This window comes from Rhincodon typus, chromosome 33 (genome assembly GCF_021869965.1).
Source record: "Rhincodon typus isolate 14 chromosome 33, sRhiTyp1.1, whole genome shotgun sequence".
NCBI classification, from domain to species: Eukaryota; Metazoa; Chordata; class Chondrichthyes; order Orectolobiformes; family Rhincodontidae; genus Rhincodon; species Rhincodon typus.
Window position 1 is genome coordinate 32253589 of NC_063364.1, and position 16620 is coordinate 32270208.

The 16620-nt window shown below is 41.0% G+C and overlaps 1 protein-coding gene across 1 annotated transcript in view; it reads left to right on the plus strand.

Moving 5' to 3' along the window:
- Window positions 1-5235: 5235 nt before the first annotated feature.
- The window catches only part of golm2 (golgi membrane protein 2), a 46245-nt gene continuing 34860 nt past the window's right edge, over window positions 5236-16620 (plus strand). Inside the window, exons 1-3 of the mRNA XM_048615865.1 lie at window positions 5236-5378; window positions 8933-9050; window positions 10531-10699. Of these exons, the coding sequence (XP_048471822.1) occupies window positions 9003-9050; window positions 10531-10699 (217 nt within the window). The 5' untranslated portion in view covers window positions 5236-5378; window positions 8933-9002. The remainder of the gene's footprint in view (window positions 5379-8932; window positions 9051-10530; window positions 10700-16620) is intronic.

The window sequence follows — 16620 nt, forward strand, 5'->3', positions numbered from 1 at the left end:
AATTCAAAGCATTGATCAAAATTGACTTCAGATAACAAGCTTTTAGTCCTAGAACCAGGGAAATCTCGCCACTAAAACATACATCAGTCCTGTAAAGTAATAAACGTTTTCTTCCCTACTGTTCACAACACATTTTTATATCTCATAAATCACGATTGTTCAAACATAGTGCATGTTTTTAAATTAACTCTCAAAACAACCACCTGACACTGGAATAAAATATCACGTAGCTGAGGTTCAGGACCCACATATTTTCTACCTTAACTGTAAAAAAACAGATATTTAATATTTTGGATGTTTACAAAGAACAAAGAAAATTACAGCACAGGAACAGGCCCTTTGGCCCTCCAAGCCTGCACCGATCCAGATCCTCTATTTAAACCTGTCGCCTATTTTCCAAGGATCTGTATCCCTTTGCTCCCTGCCCATTCGTGTATCTGTCTAGATACATCTCAAATGACGTTATCATGCCCGCCTCTACCGCCTCCGCTGGCAACACGTTCCAGGCACCCACCACCCTCTGCATAAAGAGCTTTCCACGCATATCTCCCTTAAACTTTTCTCCTCTCACCTTGAAATCGTGACCCCTAGTAATTGTGTCCCCCACTCTGGGGGGGAAAAGCTTCTTGCTATCCACCCTGTCTTTACCTCTCTTGATTTTGTAGACCTCAATCAGGTCCCCCCTCAACCTCCGTCCTTCTAATGTAAATAATCCTAATCTACTCCACCTCCTCTTCATAGCTAGTGCCCTCCATACCAGGCAACATCCTGGTGAACCTCCTCTGCACCCTCTCCAAAGCATCCACATCCTTTTGATAATGTGGCGACCAGAACCTTATGCAGTATTCCAAATGTAGTCGAACCAAAGTCCTATACATCTGTAACATGACCTGCCAACTCTTGTACTCAATACCCCATCCGATGAATGAAAGCATGCTGTATGCCTTCTTGACCACTCTATCGACCTGCGCTGCCACCTTCGGGGTACAATGGACCTGAACACCCAGATCTCTCTGTGCATCAGTTTTCCGCAGGGCTTTTTCATTTACCGTATAGTTCGCTCTTGAATTAGATCTTCCAAAATGCATCACCTCGCATTTGCCTAGATTGAATTCCCTCTGCCATTTCTCCACCCAACTCTCCAATCTATCTATATTCTGCTGCATTCTCCGACAGTCCCCTTCACTATCTGCTACTCCACCAATCTTAGTGTCATCTGCAAACTTGCTAATCAGACCATCTATACCTTCCTCCAGATCACTTATGTATATCACAAACAACAGTGGTCCCAACACGGATCCCTGTGGAACACCACTGGTCATAGTTCTCCATTTTGAGAAACTCCCGTCCACTACAACTCTCTGTCTCCTGTTGCCCAGCCAGTTCTCTATCCATCTAACTAGTACACCCTGGACCCCATGCGAGTTCAGTTTCTCCATCAGCCTCCCATGGGGAACCTTATCAAACACCGTACTGAAGTCCATGTATATGACATCTACAGCCCTTCCGTCATCTATCAACTTTGTCACTTCCTCAAAGAATTCTATCAAGTTGGTAAGACATGACCTTCCCTGCACAAAACCATGCTGCCTATCACTAATAAGCCCATTTTCTTCCAAATGTAAATAGATTCTATCCCTCAGTATCTTCTCCAGCAGCTTCCCCACCACTGACGTCAGGCTCACTGGTCTATAATTACCTGGATTATACTTGTCCCCTTTTTTAAGAAGGGTAGCAACATTAGCAATTCTCCAGTCCTCCAGGACCTCACCCGTGCTCAAGAACGCTGCAAAGATATCTGTTAAGGCCCCAGCTATTTCCTCTCTCGCTTCCCTCAGTAACCTGGGATAGGTCCCATCCGGACCTGGGGAATTGTCCACCCTAATGCCTTTTAGAATACCCAACTCTTCTCTCCACCCCCCCAACCCCCCCCCCCCAACCTCATGCTGACTTGATCTAGAGTAATCAAACATCTATCCCTAACCTCAACGTCCGTCATGTCCCTCTCCTCAGTGAATACCGATGCAAAGTACTCATTAAGAATCTCACTCATTTTCTCTGACTCCTCGCATAACTTCCCTCCTTTGTCCTTGAGCGGGCCAACCCTTTCTCTAGTTACCCTCTTGCTTCTTGTGTATGAATAAAAGGCTTTGGGATTTTCCGTAACCCTGTTTGCTAAAGATATTTCATGACCCCTTTTTAGCCCTCTTAATTCCTCGTTTCAGATTGGTCCTATTTTCCCACTATTCTTCCAAAGCTTCATCTGTTTTCAGTCGCCTAGACCTTATGTATACTTCCTTTTGCCTCTTTGCTAATCTCACAATTTCACCTGTCATCCATGGTTCCCAAATCTTGCCCTTTTATCCCTCATTTTCACAGAGACATTCTGTCCTGCACTCTAATCAACCTTTCTTTAAAAGCCTCCCACATCAAATGTGGATTTACCCTCAAACAGTTGCTCCCAATCCAAATTCCCCAGCTCCTGCCGAATTTTGCTATAGTTGGCCTTCCCCCAATTTAGCACTCTTCCTTTAGGACCACTCGTCTTTGTCCATGAGTATTCTAAAACTTAGGGAATTGTGATCGCTATTCCCAAAGTAATCCCCTACTGAAACTTCAACCACCTGGCTGGGCTCATTCCCCAACACCAGGTCCAGTATGGCCCCTTCCTGAGTTGGACTATTTACATACTGCTCTAGAAAACCCTCCTGGTTGCTCCTTACAAATTCTGCTCTGTCTAAACCTCACACTAGGTGAATCCCAGTCAATGTTGGGAAAATTAAAATCTCCCATCACCACCACCCTGTTGCTCCTACATCTTCCTATAATCTGTCTACATATTTGTACCTCTATCTCCCACTCGCTGTTGGGAGTCCTGTAGTACAGCCCCAACATTGTTACCGCACCCTTTCTATTTCTGAGCTCTGCCCATATTGCCTCACTGCTCGAGTCCTCCATAGTGCCCTCCTTCAGCACAGCTGTGATATCCTTTTTGACCAGTAATCCAACTCCTCCACCCCTTCTACCTCCCTGCCTATGCCGCCTGAAGCATCTATATCCTGGGATATTTAGTTGCCAATCTTGTCCTTCCCTCAACCAAGTCTCAGTAATAGCAATAAGATCATACTCCCAAGCCCTAAGTTCATCTACCTTCTTGCATTAAAATAAATGCACCTCAGACTACCTGTCCCTTTTGCATTCATCATCTGCTCTCTGCCTACTCTTCCCCTTAGTCACACTGACTTCATTATCTAATTCCTTACAGGCTTTAGTTACTACCTCCTTACTGTCCACTAACTCCTCATTTGGTTCCCATCCCCCCGCCACACTAGTTTAAACACTCCCCAACAGTGTTAGGAAGAGCAGCCCCTAGGACATTGGTTCCAGTCCTGCCCAGGTGTAGACCGTCCGATTTGTAATAGTCCCACCTCCCCCAGAACCGGTCCCAATGTCCCAAAAATCTGAACCCCTCCCTCCTGCACCATCTCTCAAGCCACTCATTTATCCTGCCTATTCTTTCATTTCTACTCTGACTAGCACGTGGCACTGGTAGCAATCCAGAGATTACTACCGCTGAGGTCCTACTTTTTAACTTGGCTCCTAACTCCCTAAATTCTGCTTGTAGGACCTCATCCTGTTTTTTTTTTTTTAACCTATATCATTGGTGCCTATATGCACCATGACAGCTGGCTGTTCACCCCCCCTTCAGAATGTCCTGCAGTCGATCTGAGACATCCCTGACCAGTGCACCTGGGAGGCAACATACTGTTCGGGAGTTTCGTTTTCGACCACAGAACCGCCTATCTACTCCCCTTACAATCGAATCCCCTATGACTATAGCCCTTCCACTCTTTGTCCCGCCCTTCTGTACACCAGAGCCAGCCATGGTGCCATGAACCTGGCTACTGCTGCCTTCCCCTGGTGAGCCATCTCCCCCAACAGTATCCAAAACGGTATACCTGTTTTGGAGGGAGATGACTGCAGGGGACACCTGCACTGCCTTCCTGCTTTTTGGTCACCCATTCCCTCTCTCCCTCAGCAATCCTAATCTGCGGTGTGACCAATTTGCTGAACGTGCTATCCACTACTTCCTCAGCGTCGCAGATGCTCCAAAGTGAGTCTATCCGCAGCTCCAGAGCCGTCATGCGGTCTAACAAGAGCTGCGGCTGGACACTACTTGCACTTGTAGGAGTCAGGGACATCAGCCTTGGATTTTTTTTTGAAAGTAAACTTTAACTATTTACACAAAGCTAATGTAACAAAGCTGCTTTCATCCTAAAATGTACATTCTTCAAACTAAAACTAGCCAATAATTTTAAACCAACTGGAAATATTGATTTAACTTTAAATGGGTCAAACTGATGTAAATATTTTTATATAAAATGTGACAATATAGTCCGGGTCTGGAAAAGTTTCCAAAAACTTTACCTGAAGATGGGTATTGCAGTTTTTGTTTAGTTTTCAAAATTGTAACATTCTGAAACTTCATGAAAATTTATCTTGGGTGAAATAAAGATTTCTACTTGTTGCAATCAATACTTTTAACAACATAATAGTTCAGTTTTATTGTCGGATTTGCACTTTTAATAAATATAAACTGAAAAGTATATTAAAAGAAAAGGAGCCAAAATTAATTTTTTGGAAGGTTCACTCTCTTTTATTGCTCTTCTTCAAAATGCTCCACTCATGCTGTGGCAGTCCGTCAGCAGCATCCCCCTCAAACAACTATGTCATAGCGCAGAAACACACAAAAACAGAAATTGCTGGAATGTGCTCTTCACAGATACTCCCTTACTTGCTAAGTAGTTCCAGCAACCTCTGCTTTTATTTTGGTTTTCCAGCATCTGCAGGATTTTACCTTTTTGCATTGTGTGGTATGAAGGACAGTAAATATGAGGGAAAAGGTGCATTTAAAAAAATAGACTAAATGCATTAAGTAACATTTGGGTTTCACAGTTGCCATGCCCCTACATAGATGCACGAGGTGGACCCCAAAAGCCCTCTTTTTTTTTTAAACAATCTCAAGGCTGCTTACTGCCAGGGAGTGAAATGAATGTGTTTTGGGGTTGCATTCAATATATACTGAAACCAGTGAGCGATTACTGCACCGAATCCTAACTCCTTTTATATGCTTGAGCAATTTTAGAAGTTGTGCACACTGGAACCACTTCAGGTTGATATCCAAGCATCTTTGGATTTTATTCTGTGGCAGTGATTTCCTTGTGATGTGGTATTGCAATAATTGGTCAAGTTGAAGTGTCTTTCTCTTACACAGAGCAGCTTACTGAGTTACGACAAGAGTTTCTAAGACAGGATGATCAGCTACAGGAATACCGGAATAACTCTACAACCTTGCAGAAGAAATTAGAATATGAAAGGTGAAGTACTGATCCTGTACAGTGTCTGCACTCCAAGCTTTTCTCTTTTCCCTGTTGTTTTTTTTTTTAATGAAGATGTTCCTAAAGTCAAGTTGAACTTTATAAATTGTATTAAAAAAACCTAAAGAACTGTGGATGCTATAAATCGGGAACAAAAACTGAAGTTGCTGGAAAAGCTCAACAGGTCTGGCAGCATCTGTGGGGAAATACATCCAAGTTAATGTTTAGGGTCTGGTGATCCTTCCTCAGTTCTGAGCAAGGGTCACCGGACCCGAAATGTTAACTTGGATTTTTCTTAACAGATGCTGCCAGACCTGATCAGCTTTTTAAGCAACTTCAGTTTTTACTTAAAATATGGTTTGAACAGCATACAATTTACTAGTTCTCTACAATTTGGTATTGACTAGTTTTGGATAACTTCATTTTGCATTTTTCAAATTCTTAAGGTTTTAAAGCTGGTTTGGCTAAATATATGAACAATGAACTAAGTGCACTTGTGGTTTAAAATGTGTGGTCAGTGACACTATAAATATTTAAAAAGAGCATGGCTATGATTTTCTTTCGCCCCTTGTCAATAGCATTTCTTCCTTTTTGACATGAATCCGCTCATTAGCTATGAGCAGCTTATCGTGTAAAGTAAATATTTCCATTTGAAGTTTGTCAGGATATTGCATCATTTTTTATTGTCCCTGTCGGGCTTACTTTCTTTTTTCTGTTTTTTTCTTTGTAGACACTTCTACAAGCAACCATATATGTTGTAATTGTGGAAATGTGCATTTATCTGATGAATTCTGCAGTAGCACTAGGTTTAATGCAGTTGAAAACTAGCAGATGTGATGATGCTGAAATAACTTTTTTTGACAAGTAAACATTATTTACCTCTTACCTTAAAATACTAACATAGAAAAGGGAAAGTGGAACATTTTTCTGACTCTCAATCCCTGAATCTGAATTGTATGCATTAAAAGATTGAAAAAGTAAATGGATATTAAAACAGTTTTTTTTTAACATGAGATGCGCTTTGCGGAAACATTTGGCATACAACTAATCTGAAGTGGTATAAGGCAGAATAGCAGACAGATATTTCTGTGATGGGATGTTGATTAATGACCTTATAACCAATAGGAGTATTGCTCATAGATGATATAGCATAACCAGGAAAATGGGTTGTTGCATAATAAAACCATTTAATTTTAAAGGAAGTGAAATGTATACTTTAAAATAGTTTTGTTTTCACTTGAGATGTGGGTGATGTGAATTAAGAGAGGATATTGTGCTGGCCTTAAGTGGTAGGCATGCAAAATATTGATGCAAGCAGGTTACTTTGACTTCAGCTACAATCTTGAGTAAAGGAAACGAATTTAGGAGATAAAAGCATGATGTGGACAGAATTCTTAATGAAAGTGGTTTACAAACTGAATTGGAAGTAGTAGTAATTTAAATAAAAATCAGGTGCATAGCAAAACACACAGATCTGTCTTGTCCGAATCCTGGCAATACCAAGTATGCAGTGTAAGAGGCAATGATTTGGTTACTGGATTGAAATTTTAGTTTACACTTTGACTGTCACCCATTGGCACAAATGCTTTCAGCTATACTCCAAATGTGAAAGTGATTTATAATTCTGGTCAGGAGGTTGTCTAGGCACCTCTTGAGTTTGTTCTGTCTTGGGAGTATTGTATGCATGTGTTTGAAGATATTGCAGGATATTAGATTATGGTGTACTTTTAAAAATATTGTAGTCTCCTGCATTATGCTTGTCATTTTAAGAGATTTCTGTTGAGGTACTTTTTAAAAGCTAGAACATGTACCTCTAGTTTTATTGATTTATGGACTGTAATGTGTAATTCAGATCAATGATGGCTGTCCTTGTTTACAAATAACCTAATTTACAGCTCCACAAAGTGGGATTTGGAATACCATTTGGGGTCACAAGCTTTCAGACAGCAATGGCTGCTATGGAGCATCAATTTCCACTCCTGCTCGCTCAGGTCCTCTCCCCGTCCCCTCCCCGTCCCCTCCCCTCTCCACCAGCTAGGAGTTCACACCAAAGAAGCTTGATTAACCCTGGGCTGGGACTTTCCTCGCTGGAGCCTTGGAGGCTGCGAGGTAACTTTATAGAAGTTTATAAAATCATGAGGGGCATGGATAGCGTGAATAGCCAGGTCTTTTTCCTAGGGTGGGGGAGCTCGGTGGTAGGGGGCATGGGTTTAAGGGGAAAGACTTAAAAGGGACCTGAGGGGCAACTTTTTCAGTGGTGCGTGTATGGAATGAGCTGCCAGAGGAAGTGTTGGAGGCTGGTACAATTACAACATGTAAAAGGCATCTGGATGGGTACATGAATAGGAAGGGTTTAGAGGGATATGGGCCAAGTGCTGGCAAAGGGATTAGGTCAGATTGGTATGTCTGGTTGGCATGGATGAGTTGGACTGAAGGATCTGTTTCCATGCTGTATGACTCTATTCAGATTTGGTAGTATCTATCGAAAGAGTAACAGTCGAATATCGAGTTGAATATGACTTAGCTGAATGTGATTAGAATATTTGATTAGCTCTCATTAAAACCATTTGCAGAAATTGATATTAATATACTTTCCTTAACTGACAAATACTTATGCAGATAAACGTTTCATGAGAGTGCGTAATGGTTTATGTTCTTGCTTTGATATTTGATATTTCTTGCCTTGATAATCTTGACTCAAACAATAATATAGGCTCTTTTTGTAGCGAACTGGCAGAAGTGATGTTAAAATAAGACTTGTGTAGAAATGACCTATTTTATAACATCTTTCCTTTAATACTTTATAAATTTGTTCTCTCTAAATCTATTTCATTTTGCAATTGTATTTGGCAGATTTGCAATATGCTGCAATTACTGATCATTCTCATTTGTGACAGTGGTTTTCTGATTTGAATTACTCTTATCTAGATTACCTGTCATTGTCTGAGGTTGAATCATTTCAAATCTGTCAGCTGCTGCACTGTCTTCCCGTTGCTTATATCTCTTTGTACTGTTCCCATTCCAATGGTTGCATAGCAACTGATGCTATAATCTTAGTGGAGCAAAGAGGCAGATCTCTTTAAAGCAGCAGTTATTCTGATAACTTTGGAAGTTCTCTGTGCAGACTACAACCTGGGAATACTTACTTAATAAATGCAATATCCATTTCCTTCTATGGTTGCTTCTGTTTTGTGATGGCTGAAAAGTAGTTAAAGTGCTTGTTAAATAATGCAGAAACATGACACACTTGAATTATTATCTGAACACTATGAGCAATTGTAGTATACCATACTTTGCCAAGTATCAAACTTTAATTCTTTACAAGCTGCTTCACATGTGAATAGTTGTTTTCAATATAATATGAACTTTTAGTTGCTGTTTGTGGTGTTGCAGTGTGTTTGCCCTGTTTTGAGTTGGTGCTTCTTGTTGTCAAATCAGCCAGTTTGTTTTGTGCGTTGAATTTGGGAGCAAGAGCTACCTTCCTGTATCTGAGGTGCTTTTAAAAGTGCAGTTTGCTGTTTTTATGCATTGCTTATTGATCTTTTCTCTTGCAGCCTGCAATGTGGTCAACAGATTAGGGCACTGAAAGAACAGTGTGAAGAGAAGTTGAAGACTTTAGGAAAAATGCATAACCAGCCAGCAAAGCATGAAGACTCCATTAAACAAAACCAGGTAAGCTGCAGTGAGTTTTTGGAACGCTACGCAGTATTGTTCACTCAATATTGGTAAATATTTGTTTCAGTTCATGTATCAAATTTTAGTTGCTGAAAACTCATAATTGCAGTCAGCATATATCTAAACATTATGGTGTCTTGAGTTATGAAGTTTCTTTTGCTTTGATTTATTATTGTCACTTGTATCTAGGTAGTGAAAAAATTTTTGTGTGCAATACAGGCAGATCATAACATACATAGATCATAGGGTGATTGAACAGAGTGAGGAATACAGGATTTTGCCCTTTGCACTGAACTGTGATAGATCCACAGTTTCTCTATTTCCAAATCAGACTAATGTGTTTGTAAAGCTGAGTAAAATATCCAGCACCTCTCTAAAGAGACTGGGAAACTTGTGAATCTGATCTTCAAGGAAGAACTCAACGTGTTTCAGGCCCAAATTACTTTACTATGAACAAAAAGTAATGAGAACAGTTTTATCGGCTAGTAGTCCCCTCCAGCAATATTTGACTGACTATTGGAATTGGATGTAGTTTCCAGAATTTTTCTTTCCTTCGGAGTTAGCATTTGGGCCTGTAGTGAGGCCTGATATTAGCTGAGTGTTCATGGACATTCTCCCTTCACATCTGTAGAGGCCAACGTCTAGGTAGAACTGTAATTTTTCAAATTTATTCATTTGTGGGATGTATGCATTGCTGGAAAGATGCTTATTACCCTTTACAAAGATGAGATGATTCATCTTTGTGAATAGGGCTGAGAGACCTGCTAAGCCATTTCAGAGGGCATTTAAGACCTGTCTATAGGTCTGGAGTGTCTCAAACAAGACCGGGTAAGGATGACAAATTTCTTTCCCTAAACAGCTAGTTGAAAGTTTACAATAATAGGGGAATTGGTCATATTGCAAACATTTTCAGATTCCAAATTTACTGAGTTAATTGAATGTTAATTCCCCAGTTTTTATAATGGAATCGGAACTCGTCTTCAGATCATTAATTATCTTTTAGATTACAAGTTCAAAGGCATGACCACTACCTTGCATTATTTCAAAAGTTTCGAACTGTGCAATTTAATTGTAAAGTGAATGCATTCTTTTCTTTATGTTGTGTACCTGAATCCCATCTCTGATGTCCTAGTTTTGTTTCTGATCTATTCTTTTAATGTCTGCTGTATTGATGTTTTGTTGAAAATTCATTTGAATGTTCCTGAAGTCACAATTTTCAACTTGTAACAGACAGTGTACAAGGTATGACCATGATTTATAAAGAATGATTTGATCCATCCTTTCTGTAGCATTTCCTTAATCTCCTCAGAATGTGAGAGGAAGATACAGGGCATCATGAAGTTATGATGTCCTTGGCTAACAGGTGCTGTAGTCTTTGAAGGTTGATCTTTTGAGCAAGAGTCTTGCGTGCTGTTGATGCCTGCTAATGTTCCTCTGTTTAATCCTCCTGCTATTTCTATTTGCTTAAATTTCTCAGTCCAGAGAGGAGGATGAGCAAGTAAATAATCACCGGAAATCTGACTGGGATTACAACAAAGCCAAAATAAATCTTGAGAAGCAGACTGCTGACAGCAATAAACTTAGTATCAATCTTAATGGAGAAAACCAACAGCAGCCTCACCGAGATGATGGCAAGAGATTACTAAGTAAGAAAGGCTTGTAAATTGTCATTATGTAACCTAGCAATTGAAGTACAGATAAGCAAGTTTGAATAGTTTGTATGTACAGACCAGTTTGCATCTGGGGTTCATTTTGTATTTGGTATTTTGTCACTTTCCTTTGGAAAGTTGAATGTGTGTGTGTGTGTAAGTGTAATAGGGATCCAATCTTAATGGTCTTGAAATAAAATATTAAACCATTTAAAATTCTAGTACTGTTACTTTGCAGTCTGCATTCTTGGAAGCCAATATGTTTTTTAAAAAAAAAAGTCAAATTATGTTTATCTCACTTCTGCCAAATTTCAAATGGCAGCTGAGAATGTCTTTGTGCTATCTCATGTGATAGTATGGCTTTAAGAGGTGTACTTTGCCCTGTTTGTTTTTGGGAGAGGTTTTAAGACAGCAGTTTGGAGCTATCTATTTGAATCCAATAAAGTAAATAGCTTGTGTGAAGCCTTAAGGTTTTTAAAAGTTGGAGCAATAGAAGTAGCCTGAGTGGGTGGGGCAAGCTCCCACAAAATCAGGATTTTAAGTTTTTTTGCTTTCAGTAGTTGTTGCTGGGTCTTGAAACTGGATGGAAGCTGCGGTACATTTCTCTTTGCTACTGAGTTTTCGCGATGGTTTTCCTACTGCTGCTTGAGTTGCATGTGAGACAATCTGTTTTACTGAATTTGCCTTTGTCATTGGTGTGTTTGTGCGATGTTACTATCTTGGAACAGTTGCTGTTCAATAGTTAGTCTATTATTCTGTTAAGTTTTCCAGTAGAGTTAAGGTCTTCCATTTTCTTCCTCCTTTTGTTGTATTTTAACTAACTGTAGTGTATGAATAAAGTGCATTTTGCTTAATGTTCAATAGTTTGACCGATCAAATTGCTTTTGGAACTCAACACACCTTTCACTTACCTTTTTAAAATAAGAAAAATGTTAGGGTTGAGACCATCTAATATTTTAAAGTGATCTGGTCTGGCCCACAACATTCACCTTATTTTAGACTAAAAAGGAAATTCAAAAGGGAGAAAATCATCTGTTTGGTTTTGTTTTGATATGATCTAATACTCCTTTTAAACGTGGTTTTTTTTTTTTCAAAAATCTGTTGAAATGGGCCTTTCAAAAATAATTCAGGGATGTTAGCATCGCCAGCTGAGCAAACATTTATTGCACATTCCTAGTTGTCCTTGTAATGATGGTGATGGTGCTGCCTTCTTGAACTGCTGCAGTTCAGTTGGTACAGGTGCACCTACAATGCTGTTACAGGGAGCCCTGAGCTTTCTAACCCGATGGCAATATTTCCAAGTCAAGATGATGAAAGGCTTGGAGGGGATCTTGCAGAAGGTAATGTTTCCATTCATCTTCTGTCCTTGACTTTCAGGATGGTAGTGGTAAGGATCCTTGGTGAATTTCTGCCATACATGTAGATGGTAAAAGTCCCCATGCTCTTACCAGACCATTTGGCTGCTCTCTCTAGCTGGTCATGGTGTAACCTGAGGGTCACCATGCCTTGGCTATGGGGAGAGGTCGAGAAGGAGTGTCTTTCGTAGTAACCCCAGCCAGTGCAAGAATTGAGCTCATACCGTTGGTGTCACTGCATTACGAACCAGCCATCCAGCCTATTGGGCTAACTGACTGCTGTCACTGTGCTTTGGTGGTGGAAGGATTGGCCCTTCTCTAAGAAAAGAGATATTTGCAATCGAGGCAGTCTGAAGAAAGTTCACTAGGAGGAGAAGTTGAGTAGATTGGGTCTGTACTCGTAATAGAAGAACAAGGTGACCTTGTTGAAACAGTCTGCCCTTGGTCTGAAATTGGACAAGCACCTTGCAGGTGGGTTTGTAACTGCAGTTGAGGAATTTAAACTAGTTCAGCAGTGGGAGGGGACTCCATTTGGTACAGTGGAGCACAGCATATTATTGTAACAGAGCCAAGACACAGGAAGTTCAGATGTAATATTTCAAGAAAATAAGGTGAGGTTGGATGTCCTGTACTCTAATGCTAGGAGTATTATAGGTAAGGCAGATGATTTAAGGATATGGATTGACACATGGAATTGTGATATTGTTTCCATCACACAGATATGTTTGCAGCAGAGCTGGGACTGGCAGCTCAACATTCTGAGATATGGGTGAGACAAGAGAAGATGATGTTCCATTATTCAGGAGTCACTTACTACAGTGAGGAGGGCTGATATGTTGGAAGGATCTTCAAATGAAGCTATGTGCAAAGATCCTGAGAATAAAAAGGGGACAGTCTCAATGCTGGGAGTGTAATATAGGCCCACCAGTAGTCAGTGGGTAGTAGAGGAAGCAGCTATTTAGACCATCAATTGAGGTGTGTATTAAGAGGGTAATTTTTGTTAGGGGATTTCAAATTGCCAAACATTATTTGGAATAGTCAGTGTTTAGAGGGGGTGGATTTATTAAAATGTACGTGGGAGATCTCTTAATGTAAATATGTAGAAAGTCCAACAAGGGATGGTACAGTAAAAACCGAAAGAACTGCGGATGCTGTAAATCAGGAACAAAAACAAAGTTGCTGGAAAAGCTCAGCAGGTCTGGCAGCATCTGTGAAGGAATAAACAGTTAATGTTTCAGGTCCAGTGACCTTTCCTCAGAACTGATGGGATGGTACAGTACTGGTTTTGGATTGGAGAAAGATGTCTTAAAATGAGGCAGTATCTAGCCGTAGACTGGGAGAGCTACTTGTGGGGAAGTTACAGCAGAACAGTTGGAGGGGAGCTGGGAGTACAGGCCCAATGTGTTCCCTTTAGGGTGAAATGAAGGAGCAACAATCCCAGAGAACCCTAATGCCCAAGAATATTCAGAACTGGATTAGAAGGAATAAAGACCTTTAGTAGGTGCAAGGGAGCAAACCAATGGCCGTAGTGAAATACAGAAAGTACAGGGGATATCTTAAAGCAATTAAGAGAGCAAAGAGGGGCCATGAAGAAAAGCTGGTAGGTAAATTAGAAAGAATCCCAAAAAATACTAAAAGTATGTTAAGGGGGAATGAGAATAACCAGGGAATGAGTAGGTCAATCCTGGATGAAGAAGGCAATCTGTGGAGCTGGAGAATATTGGTAGAGTTTTAAATGAGTACTTTGCTTCTGTCTTGGGAGAAGGAAGGTGTAGGTACAGAATTTGTGGAGAGTGATTGGGGTTCTTGAGCAGATTGACATAGGAAGTGAGGAGGTATTAGTTTTTGGCAGACTTGTAAGTAGACAAATACCCAGGTCTGGATGAGTTGTATCCCAGGCTACTGTGGGAACCCAGGAAGAAAATTACATGGGTTTTGAACTAAATTTGTAAGGTCTGTCTGGCCGCAGGAGTGGTACCAGAGAACTGGAGGATCCCCCTAATGTGATTCCATTTTTCAAAAAGGGTGGTAGAGATAAACCAGGAAATTTCAAACTGATAAGTCTGTCATCAGTGGTAGGAAAACTGTTGGAGAAAATTCTGAAGAGAATTAACGTCCACTTGTCAAGATTTGATCAGGGATAGCCAGCATGTTTTTGTCAGAGGGGTATTATGCCTAATGTATTTGATTTGAATTTTTTGAGGGTGTGATTAGGTGTAGGTGAAGGTAGTGTGGTTGATGTAGTTTGTGGATTTCAGCAGAGACTTTGACAAGGTCACACATGGGACACTAAAGAAGATAAAAGCACATGGGATCCAGGATAACTTGACAAGTTGGATCCAAATTGCCCTAGTGATAGGAGACAGGGTGGTAGTAGAAGGATGTTTGTGACTGGAGTCTCGTGTCTAGTAGTGTACCACAGGGATCAGTTTTGGATTTATTTTATTGTTTGTCATCTTTATTGTTTGTGATATAATGTTGGGTGGCAGATGAGTAAGTTTGTGAATGCCCATGAGGGATGAGAACATGGGGGTGGGTGGGTGGCACATGAATAAGTTTGTGGGTGAACATTGGCCAGATGGTTGATAGACCATCAGATTACAAGAGCAGAATTAGGCCACTTAACCCATTTTTGAGTCTGCTGCACCATTTGATCATGGCTGATATGTTTCTCAACTCTATTGTCCTGCCATCTTGTAACCCTTGATTCCCTTACTAATCAAGAACCTATCTGTCTTAAATGCACGTAAATTATGCACGGTCAGGAAGGACAGACCACATCCAGAGTGAGAATCCAAGTCTGGCAGCATCTGTCGAGAGAGAGAGACACAAATGTTTCGGGTCCGGGCGACTGTCCTTTAGAAGGGTGTGCTTGATTGCCTTCAACTCCTGTCTCGAAGGTGTTTTAACTCGGATATTGTGTCAATGTGGCAGCCACTGCTGGTGAAGGAGGAAGGATGGCTGACCACTGCAATGATGATTTTGTTTTCCTGCTGGGGTGCACTCCAGATGCAGGAGGACCCCCAGTGGTGGAGGAAAGAAAGAGAGCATGGACATGAGTGAGCAGTGTTAGCAGGTGGTGGCTGCAGCATCGGCAGCGTGGACTGGGGCTCTTGGTGGCAGTGCCTGGAGCTTGGACTCCTGGTGGTGGTAGGCCCAAGCCAGGGTCTCCTAGGGTACTGGTGTTGTCACTGTTCCCAGAGTAGGGCTGCTTGAGGACCAGAACACCTTGCAGAAGCCCTAAAACTGTGCTTGAGACCTCAATTTGATCAAAAGATGAACTTAAGTAATTTTTTTATCCTTATTGTACCTCCAAAATGACACACATTGTGGCCATAAACGCTTTTCACTGTATCTTCAATTTGTGACAATAAAGAAATCATTCACTCCTCAGATTTCTGTGGCAGTGAATTCCTCAAATTTACTACCCTCTGAAGAAATTCCTCTTCATCACAGGTCTAAAAGGTTGTCCCTTTACTCTGAGGCTGTTCCCTTGGGTCTTAGTCTGTCCTACTAGTGGAAATATCTTCTCCATGACCTCTCTATCCAGACCTTTCTGTCTTTTAAGTTTCAATCAGATTCCCCTATATCCTGCTAAACTCCGTTGAGCACAAACTCAAAGTCCTCAGCAGCTGCTATGGTAAGATCTTCATCCCTGTAATCATCCTCTGGACAGCTTTCAACACCAACACATCCTTATACAGGGGTCTAAAAACTGCGCATAATATTCCAAATGTTGTCTGACCAGAGCCTAACTGCCAACTGAACTTGTATCTTAAAGTTTGAGAAACCTGAACTAGGACTCCTAAGTCTGATTACTTGGATTTTTGCCTCAACTACTCTCCCAGGCAGTGCATTCCAGACAACCAGCACCCTGAAAGAAATAAGAAGTCCTCAAATCTGCTCTAACTTATCTGTCCTTCACCTTAAAATTATGGCCTCTTGCTATTGACCCTTCAACTAAGTGCAGCAGCTGCTTCAGATTTCTGAAGCCTTTCCCCATTTAGAAAATGATGTATACCTCTCTTCTTCCTACCGAAGTGCATAATTTCACATTTTTCTCATTGTATCCCTCTGCCACTACTTGGCCAAATCTTCTCGCCTGTCAAAGTCCTTCTCTAGCCTTCCTTAACACGATATCCCTCCTCCAATCTTTTGTGTCATCTACAAATGTAGCAACAATACCTAATATATAATGTGAATAGTTGTGGTCCTGATACAAACCTATGTGGAACTCCACTAGTCACTGGCTGCCATATTGAAAAAGACCCCTTTATCCCTACTGTCTTCTGCCAATCAGCCAATCCTCTATCCATGCCGTACCTTATCCCTAGCACCGTTGGCTGTTATCTTATTTAGCGATCTCGTGTGGCACCTTGTCAAAGGAGAGAAAGATGATCTTAGTTTGCAGGAAGTTTTCAACAGATTGGTCAGATGAGTTTAGTTTAGTGGCAGATGGAATTTAACCCTGAAAAGTGTGAAGTGATCCACTTGGTAAGAAGTAATCGGACAAAGGAGTTCTTGATGAATGGCAGGACACTAGGAAGCTCAGGGTCAGGGACC